General features: G+C 38.5%; 1 protein-coding gene across 1 annotated transcript; it reads left to right on the top strand.

The window, feature by feature from the left end:
- The first annotated feature begins 1551 nt into the window (after positions 1-1551).
- Positions 1552-23866, top strand: ppp2r2ca (protein phosphatase 2, regulatory subunit B, gamma a). Its single transcript, XM_088342720.1, has 10 exons — positions 1552-1746; positions 3839-4109; positions 4175-4272; positions 7025-7208; positions 10939-11051; positions 13500-13677; positions 16177-16341; positions 16401-16570; positions 17433-17524; positions 19495-23866. Exons 2-10 carry the CDS (start codon positions 4046-4048, stop codon positions 19784-19786), a joined length of 1356 nt encoding a protein of 451 aa, XP_088198846.1. The 5' UTR covers positions 1552-1746; positions 3839-4045; the 3' UTR covers positions 19787-23866.
- The last annotated feature ends 2621 nt before the right edge of the window (positions 23867-26487 follow it).

Below are 26487 nucleotides of genomic sequence, written 5' to 3'. Positions count from 1 at the left end.
GCAACTCAAATTTTGTTTAAAAACATTCTAAGCACAATGAGCAAAAAACAACAGCACATTTTCCCCACATAACAATCCGAAACTGCAAAAAGACATACACAACAAATAACAAATTCTTAAGTAAATAAAATATTTGTTTTGATGTCCAAAACCCCTCACATAGTACACCCAATTGAATAAAACGCAACAAACAAACAAAATAACATGCCTACCAGGGTTTTTATTTCTTTTTTTGCATTAAACAAACTGGAGGCAAATAAAAAAATGTGTTAAAATGCAATTTGATTTGTAAGGTAATAAACTAATTTGTATGGTAAAATCCCGTAAACAGAGAAAAAAACAAAAACGGTAGAACGAGGATGAAAACCTCGCTCTCGACTATAGCTGTATAAAATTCATATTGACAGTTACGTGATAAGATATGTAAAATGATCAAAATGTGTAATTTACGTTTCTTAATGGTGACAGAATATAAATTAAATACATTAATATCTTTGTTGAGAATAGAGTAGCCTTTATTGCATACCTGTCAACTACTACGTTCGTATTTTATACGGTTTTGTTATCCTTTCAAATTGTCTAACAATTGTTGTATGGGACATTTTTTTAACACACTGCTACGTGTAATTGACAACACTGAATTTACTGCAAGAGGGAAAAACTATGAACAATCCTGAAACAATTGTTCGGTTTTTTTTTTTTTTTGGTAAATAAAATAAAGCTGTTAACACATATTATCCTCTGTGTTTATAAGGTTTATTATCGGCTATTAATAATCACAATTGTAATCAATTAAAAGGGGAACATTTTGCTGAGAATGACAGGAATGTTATTAATAACAGCCTAGGGAACATTGTTTACGACTACATTAGACGTGTCATTCTAGGATATACGAGGAAAAATACACTTAAAAACAAAATAAAAAAGAATATCAGCGTGGATGAGCAATAATTTCAAGGTAGTGGTTGTAGACTGGTCTAGGTTGTAAGTGCATCAGAACAATAGTGCATTTGTGTGATAACATTAGCAGCAACATGTTTCAGAAGATAAGAGTGAAGAAATAACATACAAATATACATTTTATATTCGTAGGATAAGATCGTTGTGAACATATATATTTTTTTCTTCACAGTCCAATTTGTTGGGCTGTCTTGCCTATGAGGAGGGTGATCCAGGAAAGAAAACTGATATGACTGCAGTTGAATGGAAAATGCTTACCTGTCAATAGGAAACTATGGAACAACCAGATATAAGAATGAAGGAAAATAAGTAATTGATTTCGTAGGTCCATTTCAAAACCAGGATATATATATATATATATATATAGATTTTAGTCAGATATTTTTAGTGCTTCACACAACCATTTAATAAAAATACATTATACCCTTTTTTTAACATTTTAAATCTAAATTTCAGCCGTATTACGCATTACAGTACTGACGTCTCAATAACGCCCCCTGCTGGCTTCTTCCACATCATCAGCTGCAGTGGGCGGAATTTGTTAGGATTCGGCTGTGATTGGCCGCTTCAGATTTGTCTGCCATGACACGTTGGATGCTGCACAGTATCGCTTGAGCAGCATCACTGGACATCCTCCTTTTTTCTGAACATCCTCCTTTCTAATTCTCCGTTCCTTTCTGGTTTCTCTTTTCCCCACTTTCCCCCATCCATCATCTTTATTGGGTCAGCGCAGAAAATCCCTAGGGCCCTGTCAAGAATCCCGCAACGGCGGTAGAGCTCGAACCGGTAGGTGTGCTGAGGCCTGTCTACCTCCCTTGCTCCTGCGCCGCAGGGAATGCTGCATCAAGGACTATTTTATTTGCGAGCAGCAATGTGGAAAGTACTGCAGGGGCAAGCTACCACACCCTTGCAGTACATCGTAGAATGAATACTGAATGTTTTTATTTTTGTAGATTCTTACTGACGGAGTAAGGTTTATGCATGTTCATATTTTATCACCTGAGGGATTTTCTGCCTGCTACTGTACATTGTAAGACTATTAGCATAATCGCAGGTAGCTTTCACTGGAGGTCATGCCTTGGAGTTGACAGAACCCCAGGATAAGGCGAAACCACCTTACCCTGTTTTCACTTTATGGTGTGGAATAAGATATTTTTTCCGGCCCCTTTTCATGGCATTTCCCCCAACCATAAAACATCAACAACAAATTTATTTGCATACACAAAAACTTTTGTGCATGAAAAGAAATTTCAAAGACATTTCAAACTTTGCAAGTACATTTATATGTACCGTAGTCTCTCTCTAAGATGCCTGTCTACAATTAATCAATGTCATATAAAGTGCTAATGTGCTATTGGTTTTCATCAAGGCATCATGAAAACGCCCACACGCTATTGGCTGAATTCATTCCCAAAATGCTCCACTTCTCTATTGTCGTTCAGTGCAGATTGTTGTGTAAAAAACTTTTAATTTGGTTTTGAAATGGGTCCCAAGATTTGCAGAAATGCTAAGGGAGACGCAAAATCATGATTACCATTGATTGATTGGTTGACATTTTAAAGTAGAAAGAAAAAAGGGCAGACAGGAAAAAGATGGAGCTTATCTTAGCCCCGTCCCTTTTGACTGTCTAGAAACTTTCCGAGTATTATATTCAAATTATTCATTTATATCACATTTGATTCAAGTCAAGGACGATGCTACTTGAACACATTAGCTTAATTCATTATAGAACTTCAAAAACAGTCAATGTAAATAAAGCTTGCAAATATCAAAAATTCAAAGAAGTCACAGAAATAACTATGTTTGCTAAATTTCATTGCCCTATCCAATCAATGGTTGGAACTATTTTCATAAGTGGGGTGCATGGTTTGAAAAAGTTTAAAATTAAATATTTTCTTTATAAGGTATATGTAAATAATGCCCCTCTGATTTAAAAGATCATTTATGTATAGATTTTCTTTTTGGCTGCGCCTATCTGCTTTTATCTTACCCTTTTCATCTTTTAGATGGTAGTGTGCCCGCTTTGAGACTGGGAGGTCGCTGGTTCGCGCCTCGGCCGAGTCATACCTAATTGGTAAAATGGCGGCGCCCTCTGTTGGCTGCGGCTGCATCGGCTCGCTACAACGGGTCAGGTGTATCGACATTTCGTTCTGTGTACATTGTTACAAAGAATGACAATACAAAGGAAATTATTATTATTATTATTATTTTATCAGGCTGGAGTAGTGGAGTAGTGGATAGTGATTTAACGCTGGTGCTAGTTGTTTTTTTATTCTAGGAAGAAAATGGTGAAAGTAAAATAAGGACAGTTTCAAAATACAATCCAATTGCTGAACAAACACCCCCCCAAAAAATTCAAAAAGGAAACGTTTTTTTGAGCACAGCTAAGTAATACTCGTACGTGCACGCGCCACTGAAGCAGCTTGACAGAGGCTGCAATGATGATTTCTGCCAGAAGATGGCGTCAGCAATTAGAATATTTTGAAGTTATAGACACCACCTTTAAAAATAAGTAGGTGATTAAAGCAACAAAATCTTCCAAGGGCATAACAATCATAGCAAAATCAGATTAATTTTGAATTCGCCATCACCGAGGCTTCTGCCCTTTGGATCCACCCACTAATGTCACTATACCAGCTGAAGTCATGTCACACTAAAGTACCAGGTACCAGGGGAACCCATTACCACAGGTTTATATCAGCCGCTATACAGCAATTCCGCTTTATGATCCCCACCTCAGAAAGCATTTATGTCATATCGCGGAGTTCTACAGTATTTTAACTTTAACATCTCTACTTTTCATCCTTATCATCCCCGACCGACCCCCCCCTCTCACAAATCACACACATTCCGTCATCTGTAAACTCTTCCCCTCCAGTTCATTATCCATCCCCGATTTGGTAGCTTCCTTCTTCTCCCCCTACCCCAACCCTTTCTGGTTTACCGGTTACCCAGGATGCCTTGTTCCAGGCCCCTGCGGTAGGCCGTAGCAGCATGGGCGGAGCCTGGACGGAAAGTGAAAGAACGGATCGGACCCTTCCCCTCAGGACGGGCACGCTGGCGGGGCAAGCCCATCCGGCTTCAGATGGGCGAGGACGCTGAGAGCCCCAAGATCAACCACACCTTCCTACGAGACTATGTCACTGAAGGTAAAACAAAAAGAATCTCAGTGATGTAGAAATCGGTCTTTGTTGATTTATTTTTCGGTTCCAAGCTGATGTCATATCCACGGTGGAGTTCAACCAGATGGGGGACCTTCTGGCCACGGGGGATAAAGGAGGCCGAGTGGTCATCTTCCAGAGGGAAACAGAGGTAAGCGCAGGGCCTGAGCCTTCATGGGGCCCGAAGCAAAATTAGAGTTTGGGGCCACCGATTATTTGATCATTTGCATACCTTCTATAACTCATTTCATCTCGACTCGAAGGATGGGCAACTATTTGGAGTCAGGGGCCGCATTGGTCAATTGATCAATTTTTTTTCATTTATGACTAAATATACATGCAGCCATTTGCATGCTATATTTATTTTGAAATAGAATAGTCTTGTCAAACTGGTTCTGAAACAATCACAAATAAAGCAAAATTAAATTGTATGTCCCCGTTTTAAGCATTTCATTTGATATTTAGGTTTGAAGTATATGCCTTTGGATAAGCGGCTTAAAAAATAACAAACCACAAATAACTGTAATCTGGTTTTGAAGCTTTGGACTACACTGTAAAATAACCAGTGTTAATTCAAAACTGACCTAAAGTATCAATTTTAACACTACCCCAATGAATATATGTATTCCTATCTATCTATCTATCTATCTATCTATCTATCTATCTATCTATCTATCTATCTATCTATCTATCTATCTATCTATCTATCTATCTATCTATCTATCTATCTATCTATCTATCTATCTATCTATCTATCTATCTATCTATCTATCTATCTATCTATCTATCTATCTATCTATCTATCTATCTATCTATCTATCTATCTATCTATCTATCTATCTATCTATCTATCTATCTATCTATCTATCTATCTATCTATCTATACCTTGTCTGTCTGTCTGTCTGTCTGTCTGTCTGTCTGTCTGTCTGTCTGTCTGTCTGTCTGTCTATCTGTCTGTCTGTCTATCTATCTATCTATCTATCTATCTATCTATCTATCTATCTATCTATCTATCTATCTATACCTTGGCCATATCCCTCAAGAAGGGTGACCGACAGCAAGACAAACACATACAATAACAAAGAAAATAAAAGGGGAAAAGTAGTAAAAAACACACACAAAAATCTTAGGACCATGGCCAACCCAAATGCCCAAACACCCGAACAAGTTAGGCACCTCGGCACCTACGTTGGTCATGCTTTCGTCCCTCCAGATGAAACGGGACACAAGAAAGCGGCCATGTCACTCGGGTCAAGGTGACACAACACACTCTTTTGTTCAACAGGAGGGCCTGACAGCTTTCACTGGTTTACCGATGCCTCATCATACAGGTGCCCTGTCCATCCCTTAGAACGCGCCCAAACATCCTACTATACTTTTACAACACTTCTCCAATCATTCCTATCACCAACAATAGCTCTAGCTTTCACTAGATTTAGACCTCTTTCCTGCAGTGCACTCATAACATCAATCGCGGCCTTCCTCTTGGTCTCCTCCATTGACTTCTGCTCTGTAGACCCTCTTCAACATTCGCTCCTCATCCATCCTCTACATGTGTCGAAACCAACCGAGTACTCTCTTATACACACAGTTCCACGACTACTCCAGTTCTGTCTCTCACAATTTCATTCCTTAATCTATCCAATCTTGTCACTCCTCACATATTCCTCAAACCCTTCAACTCAAAAACATTTAATTTCCTTCTTAAATCTGCGTTCAGGCTCCAAGTCTCTGGACCATACAACACAGTCGGCACAATCACACTCTCATACAGTCCCCTCTTAACATCCATACTCATACTCTTGTTGCCCATCACTCTCCTCAGAGCACCCAAAACCTTGCTTCCTTGATTCACTCTGTGCAATAGCTCGCACTCCATTCCACCAACTGCAGCCAAATCACAACCCAAGTACCTAAAGCTTTCTACTTCTTCCAGCACCTGTCCATGCAACCTTATTTCTAACGCCATGTCCACTACATCATGTGAACACTTCATTAACTTACTCTTTCCAACATTCACACATAACTTACGCCTATAACATACTCTTCCAAACTCCGTTACCAACCTTAATGTTTCCTCAGAATCAGCCACAAGCGCTGTGTCATCTGCAAACAACAACTGACTTACCTGCCACACCGTTGCACTGTTATCCATCATCTCTACACCTCTGCCAAATACTCTTGCATTCACCTCTCTCACCACTCCATCCATGTACACATTAAACAGCCATGGTGACATCACACACCCCTGTCTCACGCAATTCAAACAGGGAACACACTCGGGGAACCACTCACTTGTCTCACTCCCTACTCTTACACATGCTCTGCTGTTCACATAAAAACTCTTCAATGCTTCCAACAACTTCCCACCCACTCCATACATTACCATCACTTGCCACAACGCCTCTCGATCAACTCTGTCATACGCCTTTTCCAAGTCCATGAAAGCCAAATAAACATCCTTACCTTTTGCAAAATATTTCTCACACAGGTCGTACTGCAAACACCTGATCCACATATCCTCTTTCTTTCCTGAAACCACTCTGCTCTAAAATGGGTTGTGTTTAGGGTCAAACATTTGAAGTTCACATTCTTTTACTGATTCAGTCTGCTTGAGAACCGAAAGTTTGGACCCGCACAAGCCAAACTGGGTTTGACATCCCTGTTTCAAAGACTCTATAATTTTTTACACCGCAAAGGTATTTCATTCCTACCATTGTTGCATTAACTCTAAAATGACTATATGAAAGTAAACGTGTAAAACCTATGTAAACTCTATTTAGTTCCACACTGGAGTTTTTTTCCCATTTTACCCTGATCATTTTTGGAAAAAACACCAGAGGAGTTAAAACACCTTTACAATGCGTATTTAACTCCAGTCAATTTACTGTGTATTTTCCAGTCTAAAGGGGAGTCCGAGGAGGTGTTGGAGATCGGGGACTCGGGGGAGTATAACGTCTACAGCACCTTCCAGAGCCATGAGCCGGATTTTGATTACCTGAAGAGTCTGGAGATTGAGGAGAAAATCAACAAGATTAAATGGCTGCCCCAGCAGAATGCCGCACATTTTCTCCTCTCCACAAATGGTAAGAACACCATTGAGACTGCAAAAGATATAGGCACGTCCTGTTGCTAGGTATGTTAGACAAAAGTGTGGCAGACATTGGCCGATGAAAAAATATCACGAGTCATGTGTGGTGAGTTGCGACCACCATACCTTCCCAAATGCAGACAAGAGTTGGGAAACGATTTTAAAATAGACAAAAATTTAGCAATGACATTTATAAATATGACAGAATAAAAACCAATGTGACAAAATAAAAGAGATACACAACTACTTGAATAAGAGGGGCCAATTATAGAAACATAGCTGCTGTATAGTCTACGGCAGGGGTCGGCAACCTATGACACGCGTGCCAGCAGAGGTAAGCGAGGGGTTAACCAGTGGCACGTGAGTGCACGGTAAAATAATAATGATTCTTTTTCCTAAAAAAGAAATGCACATTTTACCTGATATTTAGACATTTTCAGTCGCGCACTATGTAGTTTTGAGGCATTGCGGTAGTGCCCATCCTCCTCTGCTCCATGATGTGTGAGCGTATGTCTGGGCGGCGCTGAGGAGAGGAGGAGAGATCCGTGTTTTAACCGAGCCAACGATAAATGAATGACTCACGAAAGCTCCTTGGGCGAAAAAGTCTTGTTCTTTTCAGTCAGCGTGGACAGATGACTGGGGCTTTATGCAAGAAAAAGACCGTTCTGTTTGTGCATTATGCCTCAAGAACTTTGTTCCTCGCACATCAAGTGTTAAACATGATTACGAGACAAAACATGAACATGAATTCAAGCATGAGTCTGACAAGGCGGAGACATTAAAACGCGCTGTGTCCAGGTACGGCAAACAAACACGGACCCTGAAAACGTTTGTCACTGCTACAAACACCACCACTGAAGCAAGGTATGACATTGCTCATTGCATCGCTCAGCACAGAAAACCATTTACTGATGGCGAATATATTAAAGAAGTGAGAGTGCGTTTCAAATTTTGATATTTTTTGCAATAAGATTTCATTGATGAATAGTATGGGAGCTGTCAATATCACTTGTTTTTTTATTTTAGTTCATTGTTGATGAAGAATGGTTGACTCTAGTTGATTTTTGTGGTAAAAAGTTGACGTCATGGATGTCTACAGGCCTTTCCAAGTGTTGCTCACATTCAGTTTTTAGTCTATTGATGAACAATAATAGTGGAAGATAAATTGGTCAGTTATACGATTTCAATGTATATCCTTGTTGGATACTTGGACTGGCGAAAAATTACAGCTCTGTTGCATATAAAAAGAATTGCTGTGCAAGTCATTAATCTTGGTGCGGCACACTGATTCACAAGGAAATTTGAAAGTGGCACTCCACACCGAAAAGGTTGCTGACCCCTGGTCTAAGGTCTCCTCATCCTCACAGGGCACACAGAAACAGCATAGCAACTGACATTTTCGCACAACTGTAAAGCTAATACTGTACAAAATCATTACAACAGATATAAAACCGGTATAGCAAAAAAACAAATATCACATGGGACATAGTAACTGCTAAGTGACTGACTAGTAAAAATCATCACAAGGGACCTGCATAGCATCGGACAACTTCATCACAAGCGTCATAAAAAAAGCATTGAAACGGATAACTCTAGCACACAGAAAACTGCACATCTACTGTTGTACACAACAACAAGGGGCACAATACCTAAAAAAACGAAAACAAAATCACAAGGGACATAGTAACTGTAAAGTGACTGACTGACTAGTAAAAAACGCACACAAAGTACTTTCATAGCTTCTGAAGACTTCATAATACATGGTAACTGTAAAGTTACTTCTGTACAAACATTATCACAAGGGACTTAATATCTATGGTATGGAACAATTCATCACAACAGACCAGTGTGACAACTGACAACTTCATCATGAGGTGAATGGCAACTGTAAAGGACCAACATAAATGACAAACAGAAACATCTGAATCGTAAAAGGCAAGGCAAGGCAAGTTTATTTGTATAGCACAATTCATACACAAGGCAAGTCAAAGTGCTTTACAGAAATGGCAAAGAGACAGGTTGAAAACCCACAATTACAGTTAAAACATAGAAGAAAATACATTGAAAATTTTAAAATTTTAAATTTATATATATATATATATATATATATATATATATATATATATATATATATATATATATATATATATATATATATATATATATATATATATATATATATATATATACACATATTCTTTTTTTTTTTGGTTGTTGTTGTTTTGTGGTAAATGTCAGTCTCACATGACACCATTTACTTTTTGATATTAAGAGTGATTTATTGAACTAGTCTCATTAAATCACGTGAGGTCCCGTGAGACTTGGCCCAAGCACCCTTCTCTGACCTGTGAGACTATGTCACCTAGTGGTGATATACTGGTATTTCACTTTTTCTGCTTTACAAAACAACATAAAAATCCCAAAATATAGCATTTTAACTAGTCAGCAACCCTTGTTGCGCCTGTTGGAATTATATACATATATTTATCCCACAGTTGGCATTAAAATGTTATAAGTGTTCTCAGCCCTTTTTGTAGAGTTTTCAGCCATAAGCTGTTCTTCAAGGCCATGAGTTGTTCTTTGTACAGTCTGTCTCTTTTCATCTTACATACCAATGAGAAACAACTTCACCTGGCATGCAATAACTCAAGTTGTTTTTCACCGAAAGCCTTGAAAGAAAAAAGGAAGTGTCCAGACAGAAACCAGCTGTGATCATCGGGCGGAAAGCAAGGCGTGCGAAAGAAGATTAATTAACTCTGCGTAGCAACAGTTAGAATGTGGTCTCAATTAGTTAGATAGAACCCCTCCCTTCAGAAAATTGAGACTCATGTACGACAGGGCGAAACCTTAATAAAAAGAAGGGAGAGATCGGAGATTTCTTCAGAGTGATTTGGGTGATTGGCGGTATACATTCTCCGATCCTCTCCTTGCAAGATTCTAACTAATCAGATTCTCTTTGTCTTTTATTTCAGAGCGTTTTATCATAAATGTTGGGGACTTAAACCTAACAGCGCCACACATACAAATTTAAATACCAGAAAGGATATAGCTAATACATAGAAACCTAATTGCTAGGGACATACCAATTTTTTTTTTTTTACTACGAATACAGTGTAATCAAAACAGGATATATAAACTTAAGAAGTTACAAAAATCTCCCCAAAAATCGTAACAATTGCATAGCAACTGCTGACCTCTTCATCCTCATGAGAGACATAGCAAATGTAAAGCGTCGACAAATATTCCAAAAATGGGCTTTTACAAAAGTTGTATAAAGCTAAGCATAACCAGTAAAGGGACTACAAAAACCATCAAAAGAAAAAATGACCTTCATAGCAACTAACAATTTAATCACATGGGCCATTGTAGTTATATATTAGTGGTTTCCAACCCAGTCCTAGAGAGCCGCGTGTCTTGCATGTTTTAAATGTTTCTCTTCTTCATCTCAGGTGATGCAAATTTTTAGCTTGTTAGCAAGCTGTGTGGGAGCTTGATCATGACCTAGGTGATTGGAATCATCTGTATAGGAGCAGAGAAACTCCAAAAACATGCAGGACATGCAGCTCTCGAGGACCGGGTTGGACACTCCTCTTATATATCAGCTGTGAATTGATTACAAACGTCACCCTAAAAGGGAATCATTTACTCTCCAACTGGGTTGTTTTAAGTCTTGGACATTGGTCACTTTGTGTTTGAATATTTTCCTTGAATTCTTCTTGCCACAGATAAGACAATTAAACTGTGGAAGGTCAGCGAAAGAGACAAGAGACCGGAGGGGTATAACCTGAAAGATGAGGAGGGTCGCCTCAAGGATGTCTCCACCATCACTTCCCTGCAGGTGGACTCACAAACACACAAATTGACACACAAATGGACACGTCAATGGACACACAATTGTACACACAAAAAGACGTTCACACATACTAATGCATGATACTCTAAGTCAATGTTTCTTAATGATAAAAAAAACCCATCCATCCATTATCTGCACCGTTTATCCTCAGTAGATCTCGGGAGTGCTGGAGCCCATCCCAGCTATCTTCTGGTAGTAGGCAGGGCACACTCTGAACTGGTTGCCAACCAGTCGCAGGGCACACAGAGACAGACAACTCACTCGCTCATTCACTCCGAGGGACAATTTGGACCGACCAATTAACCTGACATGCATGTTTTTGGGAATGTGGGAGGAAACCTGAGTGCCCGGAGGAAACCCATGCAAGCACAGGGAGAACAAGCAAACTCCACACGGGACAGTTTGATCTCACAACCTCAGAACTGTGCCGCACACGCGCTAACCACTGCCCCGCCGTGCTGACGATAAAAAAAAACGTTTAATGTTAATGCGTTCTAACAATGAAGAATGTGGTTCTATTTTGACTATTAAAGACCTGCAAATAAGATTGCTTATCATTTCAGTTTCCTGATCGCTGGAATCCCCCCAAATGATATTAAAAGTCTTGTTAGGATTACAGTAATTTCTTGCTCTCGGGATTACCAAATTACAATTTCCTGCTATCCGGAATCCGCTAAAATATATTGCAACTCTTGTTTAGACTATTTCGATTCCCTGCTCTCTCGAACTACCCCCCTCACCCTCAAACAATAAAAATATCGCAAGACTTGTTTAGGTGATTGTATTTCCCTGATCTCCGGAATCCCCAGAACGAATGTTGCAAGTCTTGATTGAATTATTGTAATTCCCTGCTCTCCGGAAACACCAGAAAAAATATTGCAAGTGTTGTTTATATTATTGTAATTACCTGCCCTCTCGACTACACTGTTGTAAATTCCCTGCAGGGTTAGGCTGTTTGGATTATTATTTAGAGATTGTGCATTTTTGCATAATTGTTACTATTTGCCAGTCATGTTGCTGTTCTTTGATTCCACACTCATTAGGGTTGATCTGCTTTTTGCAACGTAGAAAACTAATAAAAAGAGAGGGTTTTCCAAAATTAATTGATGTGTTATCTCGTATACATAACTGTCTAAGTATAAATTTATCAGTTGACCAGTGTGTTCTGGCGAACTAGTGTGCTATGAGACTTTGGTATGCCAAATTAATTACTATTAACAGAAATGTGTTGAGTTTTTATGTTGTATTCCAGTGATCAATAGAGTAACTATTCTATTATTGCACTTCCTCACTATTTTTTTATTTTATAAGGTAGAAGGGCGAGTCGAACATTTTGGTAATTTTGTTGTGTAGTTGATATCTGAATTACACCACCCCCTCCCAAATTTTTGTCTAATTTTCAGTATTGTTGTGATTGTTTTCACAGGGAAAATGTTTGAAATAACAATAGACGCTCAAAATATTCCGCTGGCAAATATTAGTCATTATAAGCATTATTTTAATTATTATTCTATTTCAATTGTCTCGAGATTTTTCAACGAGTTAAGTGATTTTTTTCTTGAAAAACACTGCTTTAAGTAGGGCACAAAAGACAACGCATCGTTAAATGCAGAAATTAAAGCATTGTTTAAATGAATGGAGAAAAATTAAATTTATATTTTATTTCTTTATTCTTATTTTTTACATTGTTTTACATTGTTGTCTCTAATTTTATTGCACTATATTTTTCTATTGAACATACAAATTAAGGGGTGCACAACAACTTCGCCTGTAAATGTAACCTTATTTTCAATTTTAAAATGCTATATACAGGGCAGCACGGCGCAGTGGTTAGCGCATGTGCATCACAGTTCTAAGGTCTTGGGAACCTCCTGTGTGGGTTCAAATCCAGCTACTGAACTTTCTGTGCAGAGTTTGTATGTTCTCCCCGTGCTTGCGTTTTTTCCTCCGGGCACTCCGGTTTCCTCCCACATTCCAAAGACATGCATTTCAGGTGGATTGGCCGGTCCCTAGGTGTGAATGAGCAAGCGAGTTGTCTGTCCCTGTGTGCCCTGCGATTGGCTGGCAACCAGTTCAGGGTGTCCCCTGCCCACTGCCCGATGATTGCTGGGATGGGCTCCAGCACCCCCACGACCCTACTGAGGATAAGCAGTGCAGCTAATGAGATGAAATGAGATGCTATATACACAACATACAACGTACAATGCAACATTCCTTGTTCTCACGATACGGTGCAGTCTTTCCTAATATTCATATATATTTAATATTTTAAGTCTTTTAAAGTCGATTTAAAGACTTTATTATTATTATTACTACTATTAATATTCATTACCTGTTCATCTTAGAGTGCCACGTCTAATCTTGTATATTTTGTCACGATTAATGACAATGAAGACATTTCTGTTTTAATCTATTCTATTCTGTGATGCTCAGGTGCCGGTTCTGAGACCGACAGACCTGATGGTGGACGTTCGTCCTAGACGGGTGTTTTCCAATGGGCACACTTACCACGTCAACTCTATTTCGGTCAACAGCGACGGGGAGACTTACCTGTCAGCCGACGATCTCCGCATCAATATGTGGCACCTTGGCATCACTGACCGCAGCTTCAGTATCTTTTACAGTTCATTTTAGTCACTTTGAAACTTTAAAGCACATGTGTCGAACTCTTGGCCCGCCACATAATTTTATGTGGCCTGCAAGACAATCCTTAGAGAAGCACAAGAGAAAAATGAGCTACATTGCATCATTTGCCATTTTAAATATTTCCACTGGATGTTGCCTAAGCCAGGCACCATTTGGTGCCAAAGCAAACCACCGACTGTAATCAGCCCAGGAACATTGAGGAAACCCACTTTGGTGTCATTTTACTTAAAACAAAAGTCACAGACGAGGTGTTTAAGGCGATACGAAAAATACAAAATACAAATAAAAACATTTGGGTGTCATTTCTGAAGTTTTAAAAAGCTTTTGCCTCTTTTGACAATATATAATATATAAGTTCCCAGATTCAGGTAGACCCTTTCATTAAAAAAGGCTGAAATACTTTTAAATCATTAATTCAATAATTGAAATGTAAATATAAATGTAAATGGTCTGCATTTATATAGCGCTTTTCAAGTCAAAGAAGACCTCCCAAAGCGCTTTACAATGTGCTTAACACTTACCCATTCCTCCATATTATCCATTATCCTCACCACTTATCCTCAGCAGGCTCGCGGGGGTCCTGAAGCCCTTCCCAGCTATCTTCGGGCAGTGGGCAGGGGACACCCTGAACTGGTTGCCAGCCAGTTGCAGGGCAAACAGGGACAGACAGTTCGCCCGCTCATTCACACTTAGGGACAATTTGCACCAGCAAATTAACCTAACACGCATGTTTTTGGAATGTGGGAGGAAACCTGAGTGCCCGGAGGAAACCCACACAAGCACGGGGAGAAGATACAAACTCCGCACAGAAAGTCTGGAGCTGGATTTGAGCCCACACAAGAGGTTCCCAAGACATGAACTGTGCCACATGCGCTAACCACTGTGCTGCCTATATATATATATATATATATATATATATATATATATATATATATAGTGTCCCAGATATATATATATATAATACAATATAATTATTTTGTCTTACAGATAATTAATTACTTATTTTTAATAAATAAAATTAGCATAATATGGAGCCCTTGAAAAAGATGATTAAAAGTTGAAAGTATTTTTGTAAGAAGAATGATGATACTTAAAATCAGAAAAATTCATACAATTAATTGGTAAACGTTTCTTTTTAGAGCCTATTGTGAATTGTTTTTTAAAAATATAAATAATCAATTTTCATTTAAAAAGGATTGACTCTTAAAGATACCACTTATTTTATGTGTAGTACTTATATTTGCCTAAAATTCCAGCATTAATTTAATACTATTTATTATGTAATATTAAGTTTCAATGATTACTTAAAGTATTATTACTTTTTAAAAATACACATTTTAAAATCTCACACATGCCTCTGGAGTTCCTTTACACATTCTAAATTCAACATAGTCATAAGCTACTCATTTTTAGCATATTTGCTTGGGCTTGTATCTACATGCAATGTCACAGTAATCCCTCTACGTGACACACCCAACAAAATGCCAAGATTGCAGTTTTTTTTTTTTTTTGAGTGCAGGAATATAACCCTAACAATTAAACAACCCCTAAACAATAAGTGCATGCATAATACAGTTCTATTAAATTCAAAAGCATCCGCAATTTTTCTTTTAGATTGAGTTATGTACTTCGTGCAGTATTTAGGAGGGGAAGATGACCTAGAACATTCAGATTCTTCTTCTGGAGTGGAAGAAGGGTTTAAATAATTTACTGTGCAAGTATACGCCTGGGGACGCCACAAATAGAACAGGGAGAGGATCACTGATGTGCAAATGCATGCCGGGGTTCATTAAGGCCTTTGGGTCTAGATTAAGCCTGGAGGTGTGAATTGCTTGATTAAAATGGGGGAACATGCTGAACATGTAGAGAAGGATAATATTGAAAAAAATCAAAGCAAACAATTTTCGACCCTTGATATGAGTTAAGAACTTGGGCGTTCTTTTTGACTTTGAGCTTTGTTTTATTACTCATTTTGAAAAAAAATCCCAAGATTGTTCCAGACAAAAGCTAATTCTTCAGCAATTTTTTTTCACTGTCTGACATTTGATGATTTGATCAAACTTATGAAATAATAATAAGGCTGTGCAGAGGGCGCTTGCGTGAGAGAGAAAGAGGGATTTTTGGCTGGCATTTTCGGGTGTTTACGTTTTCTTTATGTGTCTCAACAGGGTACATACATTCTTTAATGAGCTTCCATACAGGATTCCATCGAGAAGTCAGCCAAAATCGGGTCTGTTGGTGTTACACTGTGACTGAAATCTATAGACCATGCAATATATATTCCGGACTGAACCTTTACATTTTCAGCATTGCTTCGGCTTTGCATGTACTTCGATTGAAACAACATAGAGAAGATTTGCATAGGCCATATTTTATCTCCAGGCCAGATGTGCTCATAAAAGTAGCCATATCTTGTTCACGAGCCCTGTGTTGTATGGCGACTCCCTTGACTACCTCTCTCCAGATATCGTGGACATCAAGCCGGCCAACATGGAGGACCTCACTGAGGTGATAACAGCGGCCGAGTTCCACCCTCAACACTGTCACCTGTTTGTGTACAGCAGCAGCAAAGGCACCCTTCGCCTTTGCGACATGAGATCTTCTGCGCTTTGCGACAAACACACTAAACGTAAGGCGTTTAGGAAAACGGCTGTTTCGTACAGTATCTCTCATCGACTTTCCGTTCAGTTTTTGAAGAACCTGAAGATCCAGGGAGCCGCTCCTTCTTCTCGGAGATCATCTCCTCTGTGTCTGACGTCAAGTTTAGCAACAGTGGGCGCTACCTGCTGACTCGAGACTACCTCACCGCTAAGGTGTGGGACTTGAACATGGACAAGGGACCCGTGGAGACGTATCAGGTAACAACAGTGTTGGGAATAAAGTCGTTATAAAGTACGCCATTATGTAACGGCGCTACTTTTCAGTAACGAGGTAATCTAACTAATTACTTTTTCCACTGATACAATCCCGTTACCGTTACTGATGGTCAAAAGTGGTGCGTTACTAGGCTGCAGAAAGCCAACGGCGGCGTGCCCCTAAAAACAGGACGTCGTTTTCAGTGGCCTGGTTTTACGCTCTCCTCCGAGTTGTTTATGTCACGTCTTTTTAAAATAGTGACCTTATAGTTAGATAGACATTACGAATATAGTATATACTAATGCGCCGAAAGAAAATGAAGGTATGCACCAACTTGTATTGTTCGTGGACGAAAAATCTTTAAGGGAGCCGACTCCCCACCAATCAACAGCTGGTTCCCTCTGAGACACCTTTTTTTTTCTCTTGTGGTGGGTCAATATGAATTTTTGGGGGATTCTGTATTTTTGGCTTTAAATTTGTTGAGAATAAAAAGGTTAAAAATGCTTTGTACTTTATCTTCTTTGTAGCTGTTTGGGACCTGAAAGAGCTGCCTTTTTTATTGACCCGAGCCAAAAAAGCCGGTTCCCCGAAAAAAATCGGAATTCCCATCCCTATAAGTAAATGTGGTGTTTCATGTTTTCACAGAAAATTTCAAATTCTTTGACATAAAACTTCTTTTAAAGTCACATAGATACTTTTACTGGTAACTAGTTACTTTTTAGCTTAATTCTGTTAATAACTCAGTTACCTTTTGGAAGAAGTAGTGAGTAACTATATCAAATTACTTTTTTTAAAGTAAAGTGCCCAACACTGGAGGGACAATATGAACAGTAAAAGCTGTATTTTTTTCATTCTATGACCCAGGTTCACGAGTATCTAAGGAGTAAGCTGTGCTCGCTTTACGAGAACGATTGCATCTTTGACAAGTTTGAGTGTGTTTGGAACAGTTCAGACAGGTGAGTGTATAGAACAACGGGGGGAGGAAGCCGTGCTGAATATTTTTGCTTACAGTAATCCCGCACCATAACATGTATTACTTTTCACAGTTTAAGTACTTACTACAGATCTGGATGATGCATTGTGTTTTGCATTTTGATATGCTTAACAGTGTCCCTGCTTATTATTTGTTTATGGTATAGTAGTTTTTTGTAAAAGAAAATAAAAAAATAGACACTTGTACAGTACTTTCATTTTCTAAAAAATGCTAGTGTCACAAGTGTCGGACAGACCCAAATGCAGGACACAAGGGGATGGAATACAAGAGATGTGTTTAAACCCCACTAGGGGGGCCTTTATTTAACAGCAACAAAAACCTTACCTCGAGAGAAGGGGGTTTAGAACATGAACTGCTTAGGAGGTGATCTAAAGGGGGAGGGTTACGAGGCAAACTAGAAAGGGTGTCTTGGAGTGATGAATATATTTTAAAAAAATGACATGAGCGGACGATCTAGGGACGAAGAGGCAACTGATGAAGATGGTTGGAGTGGCAGGTCTGTGTGAGGGTGAAGTTGAAACGAGGATGGAAAAAAAAGTTTGTGGGAGGAAAAACTTGTCCTTTTGACGAGGGAAAGTCTTCAGGAATCAAAATGTCTCAGCAACGTGAAGGTGGAGCCTGGGGTATTTGTAATAGAGGTGGCTAATCGTCTAATTGAAAATGGGGGAATGGTGCCATCTTTGGAGAAGAAGATGGATTACGTGTGCCAAACCATGACTGCTAGAGCCTGTATAAAGGGTTTGTTATTTGGTTTCACTGTATAAAAAATGATTTGATTATACAATTGTAAACAAAATAAAGGTTACTACTTCACGGATTTCTTTTTAAGAGTTCTTTTCGGAACAAACCCCCCTGCAATAAATGAGGGAATACTGTATATAAAAAGTTGTATATAGTACTTTCTTTTTTATTGTTGTGGAAGATTGTTTTACTCATTTTAAGATTTGTTTTCCTTTTTTACTAAGAAAAAACAAACACAAGATTAATCTGCTACCTGAGGCAATTGTTTTTTGTATTAAGCATAATTGTTTTAATATTACTATATTTTTCACAAGTAGTTTCTCTTGTAAAAATAAGAACATTCAAAAATCAGCAGACTTTTTTTGACATTGCAGGTTATTTCACAAAAATTAAAAATTCCCTATTTTTTTAAAGTGAGAAAATGAACAGAATCAGCTGTCACCTACCTAAATTTTGGAACTTTATGTTGTTTACCTGTTACTAAGAAAATCCAATAATTATAAAAAATAAATTTCAAGTATTTTTTTCAGATTTCTATCTGAAATTCTATTAAATTCTAAAAAAAGATAATAGTTAATGCGTGAATCTGTATACCTGAAAAAAAAAATAGCGACTGTGCTACAGTATACTGTATATGCGATTGTATGGGTGATAAGTTTATTTTGCTTTTAATATTACATCCCTGCAAAAGGATATCACATAAGATACCAAGTTTGTTATTTTGACTATGATGCACTACAGTATTTACATTATTGTCACTATCGGCCAATACTGTTGCTGTTTTATGAATTTTAACTCACTTTAGGTTGGATCTACTTTTTATAGATTTAACCAAAAGAAAACACCCAGCGGAGGACCATAAGAACAGATTTGAATTTTTGTATCTCAAGGGTTTTTTGTAATCCCCTCCTGTTGTTCCTTGCAAGTTCAAAATTAATTTGTTCACTCTTGCTATGTTGAGTGCCTTACCTATAAACATATCAATGGGCAATCAAAGGGGACCACCCCCCCTGTTTTAAGATGTCTGCCTCATTTCTATCCATAAACAATTTCATTGTGATACTTCTATAACACCTGGCCAAGTAAAGTCACATTTCTTTGTATAGCCCTTAATCACAAAAAGTCTCAAAAGGCTGCATAGACCACCATTACAACACCCCCTGATCTGAAACCGTATTTGTCTACCCACAGTGTAATCATGACAGGAGCCTACAATAGCTTCTTCCAGATGTTCGACCGTGAAACCGGCCGCGGCGTTACCTTGGAAGCCTGGCGAGAAAGCAGCAAACCGCGGGCGGTCCTACGTACCCGTCGCATCTACACCGGGGGCAAGCGCAGACGCGGAGACGTAGGCGTGGACAGCTTGGACTTCAGCAAGAAGATCCTACACATGGCCTGGCACCCATCCGAGAACATCATTGCCATTGCCGCCACCAACAATCTGTACATTTTCCAGGACAGGGTCAACCCAGAGACGCAGTGACGTTTAAATGGTGTTTCCTAACTATCGCTTACTTTTTTGTAACCAAGGTGCAGGGCCACCTCATTGTCCGTGATGACCAAGTAATGTTGGCTTGTCGCTGATGTGCTCTCAAAACTTTTGACGAGACTGGACAATGTGTCAGCCATGCAAAGTTTTTTCAACACTAAGGCTCAATCTTATTAGTCCCTTTTACCCCTTTTTGCAACTTATTCTAGCAATGCACATTCCCAAAGAGATAAAGACTGTCTCATTCCTCTGCAAAACCTAGTGGTAAGGTTAAATGGCACAAGCCTCCTTTCACAAAAAAAGGTCAGGAGTGCCCTACCATCTCGATAGGATTACTGACAGCTGGAAGCAATTGTGGGGAAGAAAAAAAAAATTGAATTTTTGAAAATTTGAAGGATGAGGCTCAATCCCATTTTCCCCTTTCACCCCTTTTTTGCACATTAATCTAGCAATGCACATTGGCATGGAGACAAACACAGTCCCATTCTTTTGCAAAAGGTTAAGGGTAGGAGGAAGAGGAAGCCTCCTTTCACCAAGAAAGGTCGGAGTGCCATAGCTTTTACATAGTAGCGCCTCCTTCGGATTAAAGTAGATACCTGAGTCACAGAGTCCCACAATGTGATGTTTTCACGTAACAATGTGGAACATGATATTTCCCGGCATTCTGTTACAGCATTTTACTCACTTTGCAACATCAACATGAAATAGTTTTGAATGCTCAAAATCTTAAAACATTCAATCCTTAGGTTATTTGTGTTTATGATGTGCAAGTTACATGCCTCATTCATCACTATTCTTGTCTACTATTGGTCGATGTCATATAAGAGGATGGTCCACTATTGGTTTGAGTCACGGCATCATGAAAATGCCGATATGCTATTGATTGACTTCCCACGATATTGTACTCTCTAATCGTTCAGTTCAAAATCGCATGTGCCTCACAAACAGTTTGCAATTTTGTGTGATACAATGCTGTGTTTTTTGTACGGTATCTATGAGTCCCAAAACTTGCAGTAATGCTAAAAGTAGACGGAAAACCATAATAACCATAGAAACAAAGCTTGTAATTATCAAGAAGTATGTAGAATGCACAGGGGTTGTTACCCTCTCCAAGGTAGATGGACTTAACCGATCGACAGTTGAGACAAATAACATAAAAAAGCAATTAAATTATGAGCATGACACGTATCTGTTATTTAGGTTATTTTAACACGTGTACGAAACTGGTACTTATACTATTTAACGTTTTAAGCTGGCGTTAGAATGCATTAGCCAATTACCATGGGTTTCTATCCATCACCATACAGCAATTTCATTTATGATCCCCACCTAAGTACGGATTAATTTTGTATCCCGGGGGGTCTACTGACCAACATTGTTGAGAGGATTATTTTAAAAATGTAATCGGATACAGTTCCTAATAGCTGTGGAAAAATGTAATCAGTAACATAAACAAAATACTATAGTATTAAATAATGTAACTTGAAGAACCTGTGAATGGACATGGCCAATGTAAACAAAGCGAAGGTGAATGAGGGAAAAAAAGAGATAAAACTAACATGCACTGGACTTCAATTTTGTCCCCTGTAGTGTGCAACATGAAAATGCTTTTAAATCAATTTGCAATCCTGCAAAGTAATCATCATGTTTACGAAATATACCTGTAATTTGATTACGGTACTTATTTTGTTTTATGTCACTGTAATGAAATTCATTTACAGTATTTTTTTTACATCCTGATTACTCAACACCATTACATGTATGCTGTTACGCCCCAAGCCTGTGTACCAACCAGCTGGAAGCAATTGTGGGAAGGAATGAACCGACTCAATTGAGGAAAACTGGAGATAAAGAAAGAGAATAAACAAACAAAAGTGTAGATGAAACAGGAAGTAATGGGATTGAGCCTTAATGTTGTGGTGTTTTACTTACCACAAGTATCTGTGGTAGTGCTAATGTTATTCTATGAATCATCACTGAATTTATTCCTTTTTTTCTTTATCAACCGCTGCAGTAAAATCTTGAAGAGCTGTGCTCTTGGAAACAAAAGGCAAAATATTATCTCATCCACATTGCAATAATGGTGATTGAAAAGATGTTGCAGCAGTATTGCTGCATGAGCAGTTAACTCACACATGTATACACTTTTTACCTTGTGCTGTAAATAGTCTTATTTTTTACGCCGTTGCCACTTTTATTTTCTAGAGCGCTAAATGTATCAAATAGATTGTAAAACACACTATGAGAGATTGTTAAACCCACTATGAGAGATCATATACACAATACCGTATAGCGTATGTTCAAGTATTTCTAGTTAAACGGAAACAGGAAGTATGCACAGGTCAAGATTTGGATTTAATGTACAAAATTTTGTTTTAGGTTAAGGGTGAACATTAGATTTCTGGTGTTCTGGAAGTACGGTATTCTCCCGCAAACGCCATAAAAGATGAAGTCAACTACCACATTTTCTAGATAATACATTTTGCGCATCTGCAGACACAGTATTAAGGAGACAAGGCTTGTTCCATTCCTCAGCAAAGTGTAGGGGTAGGGGCAAGGGTAAAGGGCACAAGGCTCCTTTCACCAAAATAGGCTGGGAATTCCCTAGCTTCTCCATAGTCAGCCTCCTGGACAATGTCTACGATTTGTTTCACGCATCCTTAGGTGGTTCATTGAGTTTTATGGTTATCTTTTTAAGGAAGTGTGGGCTCCACCAGGCTGTACTTGCCCAAGACACACCGCAGGAAATGTTGCCCCTACAACGCTAATGGTTAAGGGAGCTACCCACTCATTCACTTCTAAAATGCACCTGTTTTTCTCCAGCTCATACGACAACTCCCTTGCTCCAATCTAAAAAATACATCCCATTGGCTTAAATATGTGCTAAAATATAAGTATTTTTCATATTTTACCCAACAACAATCATAAAAAGAACAGAACTTTCTGGAATGGCCCATATCAGCTAAAATGTCCAGTTTGAAATATTACAATAACACTAAAAAATGTAAAATAAGAAAATATATCCTTAGAAGTACTGTATCTTCAAATGGTAATAATTATGTTACTTCAAAATTTTTAAAATGTAATTATGTAAGTTTAAAAACATTTCAACATGTTAAGTGTCTTGTAAAGCTCTTTGGAGGTCCTCAGTGGCTGGAAAAGCGCTATATAAATGCAGTGCGTTTATATTCATTTACCAATGCAATTTTGTTGTTGTATGAAAACCATGGCGTTGACTTCCCTTTTAAGATCAAACCAGCCCACATTAAATCAAACCAATTTTAAAATGGTCTGACGTTACCTGAAAAACATCAAAATGCAAATGTTAACTTTAGCATTGATAAAATGGAAGAGTCCAAGCACACGACACAGTGCATCATCAGGATTCTAAAAACCCAAACGACTGAGGTATCATGTTAAAGGTCAAAGATCATTACGAGTGCCAAAGCTACAACACATATATCACTTTTTATTGATGAGTCTAAAAAAGTCCTCCCTGAAAGTTCTTATCTGATAGCCTCTATGTCCAGTGAGGTGTCGTCCCAAGTTTTTTTGAAGTGAATCAGTGTGACCGGCTCGTACGTTGTTTACAGTGAAGTGTTTTGTTCTCAAAGTGACCTTGAAGCGATTATCGTGAGTGCTTTTGGATGCAGGGGTCTGAATGGATTGTGTTGCTCAATTATTGCAGAAAGAGTTGTGTGTTTGTTGTGTTATCAGGCATCAAAAACAAACAAAACAACAACAAAAAAATGTTTCACTCAATTGTTTATGCACAGTAGTATCATTGATGTAAAATATCAACAAATTGGTTTGCTAAAATAGAATCCATTACTCATAATTAAATGATTTATGCAATCGAGAAGGAGTATACTGTACAAGTTTAAAGAGTTGCAACCAGACAGTTGTGATAATATCATATGAGACCCAACAGAAGATTTCTGTGCAAGGGGTGCAGCAACATCAGCAGTGTGTTGCCACTATTTAATGCTAATCAATATATCTCTAATACTTACAGAAATACATGTGAATGATAAGAATGTTCACTAATAAACAGACTTCCTGTTGTGCTACGGATTCCTTGTCTGTATTTAAGGTGGCCGCTGAACCTTGTAGTCTAGTCAAGTCAAGTCATGGTTTTTTGTATAGCCCTTAATCACAAGGAGTCTCAAAGGGCTGCACAGACCACAGATTCTTGAAAACTACAGACTATTATTACACCATCCCCTGATCTAGAACCTATATGAGGGCAGGGAAAAACTCAAAAACCTCAACATGAGAAAATTGAAGAAATTTTGGGAAGGCACTACACATGAGTTAATCTCTCTGCCAGGATGACCAGGCTGCAACAAATGTTGCAATAACAAATACTACACAGATATTGTCAACATAAAATATAGGTCATTCATAAGCCATGGAATAAAGTGTGTTTCAAGCCTAGATTTAAACAGTTCCACTGAGGTTACAGATCGAATCTCAGTGGGCAGAGCATTCCACCGGGCCCGGAAGGAGAACACTTTCGAACCTGCTGATCTCTTGGTTCTTGTGATCACTAGTAGACCATCGTTTTCAGAGTGATAATAGGGGTAAATTAAATCTGAAAGATAGTCCATGCATAATTTTGTAGACTAACAGAACCTTCAAACCATATCTTAAGCTAACAGGGAGCTAATGCAGGATAGCTAAAATCGGGGTAATATGATAAAACTTTCTTGTTTTAGTTAAAAGCCTCGCTGCAGCATTTTGTACCAGCTGCAGGCTCTTGATTATGGACCGGAAGGTAGTACATTACAGTAATCAAGACGGGGGTAACGCATGAATTATAATCCCAGCATCTGACTGGGACAGTGAAGATGAAAAAAAGCTGTTCTAGTAATATTCTTAACGTGTGTTTGAAAGGACAGATCGGGGTCAAATATGACACATACATTTTTGACTGAGTCACTCTGGTTAATATTACATTTGTCAATGTTCAGAGCAGTTTTTGAGAACGATTCACGGCATTTAGATGGACCAATAACTAACATTTCGGTATTTTCAGAATTAAGGCGCAAGAAGTTGAGTGACATCCATTCTTTTAAATCAATGAGGCAGGCCTCCAAATTTCCACAGTTTAGTGTGGCAGATTCATCCATCGAAAGAAATAGTTGAGTGTCATCTGCGTAGGAATGGAAACTGATATTATACTTGCGAATAATATCTTCTAATGGAAGCATGTAAATGCTAAAAAAGAAGGGGGACAATTACAGAACCCCGCTGAACACCACAGGTAACACTAAATGGCTCAGATGTCATTTCACCATATTTAACACACTGCGTCCTATCTGAGAGGTAGGATCTGAACCATAAGAGGACAGTTCCTGAGAGACCAATCCATTTTCCAGTCAATCTAGTAAAATATTATGGTCCACAGAGTCAAATGCAGCACTAAGTTCCAGCAGCAGCAATAGTGATGAAGCATCGGAGTCCATTGCCAGTAGAAGATCATTGGTTACCTTAACCAGGGCTGTCTCAGTAGAATGATTAGTCCTGAATCCTGATTGCATAGATTCATGAAATATCATTCTCAGATATAAAATAATTCAGCTGCTGTGCCACAACCTTTTCAAATACTTTAAAAATAAACCGTATGTATGACACAGGTCTGTAATTACATATGTAACGGGTGTAATAATAACTTTGGTTTTGTTGAAATTCGCTGCTAACGGTTAATTGACAACATTAAAACCACAACTGACAAATCTCGCACCATACACAGTAATGTCATTGGTGTTGTCAAGTTGTTTGGATTTATTTTCGTTTTGTTTCTGTCGCCATTTATGTTACTTTTGCCGCATGTTGTACTCTACTGAAATGCTTATTTCCCTCATAGATATTGAGAACCAGCGGAGGTGCTAATTTCAAGGTGTGTGTATGTTGTGTCGCTCATTGCAAGGATATTGTTCCAGTTTTTATACTCGTTATAGTAATCATATTTCTATTTTCACAAATATATAAAAAAGATAATGTTGGTTGAAATTCAGATTGAAGAATATGTCGAGTTGAATTCATTGTAAAAGTTAAAACCGCTGTACGATCACTTGTTAAGTATCTTGTTAAACTATTGTAATGGTTGAATTTCTGAACTGTATTGTATGTCAACTGAAAAGAAAACTATTTGTTTGATATGCTTTGAGCAGTCTCCAGTGCGCTGCTAACAATGTTGAGCAGCAGCAGAGGTGCTAATCACATGGTGTGTGTATGTTGTATTGCTCATTGCAGATACTGTAATGAAAGCCTCATCATCCAGTCCAGCCTGAATGTGGATCATTGGTGGGACGGGTACACTGCAGTAACACATAGTCTTTCTGAATCAAGGTTGGGTCGTTTAAGTGTAGGATTGATAACAGCGGACTGCTGGAACAACACCTGAGGAGAGTAATATGTTTATAATATTTAGAACTGAAGATCCAAGGACCCCAAGAAGACCTTCAGGCAAGCAGTCGGTTTGGCCGTACTCACCACCTGTGTAAGCTTATCAAGTGACAGATCACTAAATCGGGAAAAAAATCCTGGACAGCCACCATGTCATGCATCTATAATTTTCAGACCTTTGACATGTGACGTACTTACATGGTCTTTAGAAATCTCTTCCCGTATGTGTTGAATCTTTTTAACAAAGAAGACCATAAGGCCATGGGCTGAATGGGTAGAACTAC

Source organism: Urocampus carinirostris, chromosome 8 (genome assembly GCF_059441175.1).
Source record: "Urocampus carinirostris isolate Australia breed hairy pipefish chromosome 8, RoL_Ucar_1.0, whole genome shotgun sequence".
In the NCBI taxonomy this organism is placed as follows: Eukaryota; Metazoa; Chordata; class Actinopteri; order Syngnathiformes; family Syngnathidae; genus Urocampus; species Urocampus carinirostris.
Note: the sequence above shows the minus strand (reverse complement) of the source record. Positions and strands in the feature narration are given on the sequence as shown.

What these genes read in the sequence shown, in the direction of transcription:
- ppp2r2ca (XM_088342720.1), top strand. Translation starts at nt 4,046, where the DNA reads ATGGGCGAGGACGCTGAGAGCCCCAAGATCAACCACACCTTCCTACGA. An exon ending in ACGAGACTATGTCACTGAAG is followed by an intron (nt 4,110 to 4,174) that starts GTAAAACAAAAA and finishes TTCGGTTCCAAG; the next exon opens with CTGATGTCATATCCACGGTG. An exon ending in CCACCATCACTTCCCTGCAG is followed by an intron (nt 11,052 to 13,499) that starts GTGGACTCACAA and finishes TGTGATGCTCAG; the next exon opens with GTGCCGGTTCTGAGACCGAC.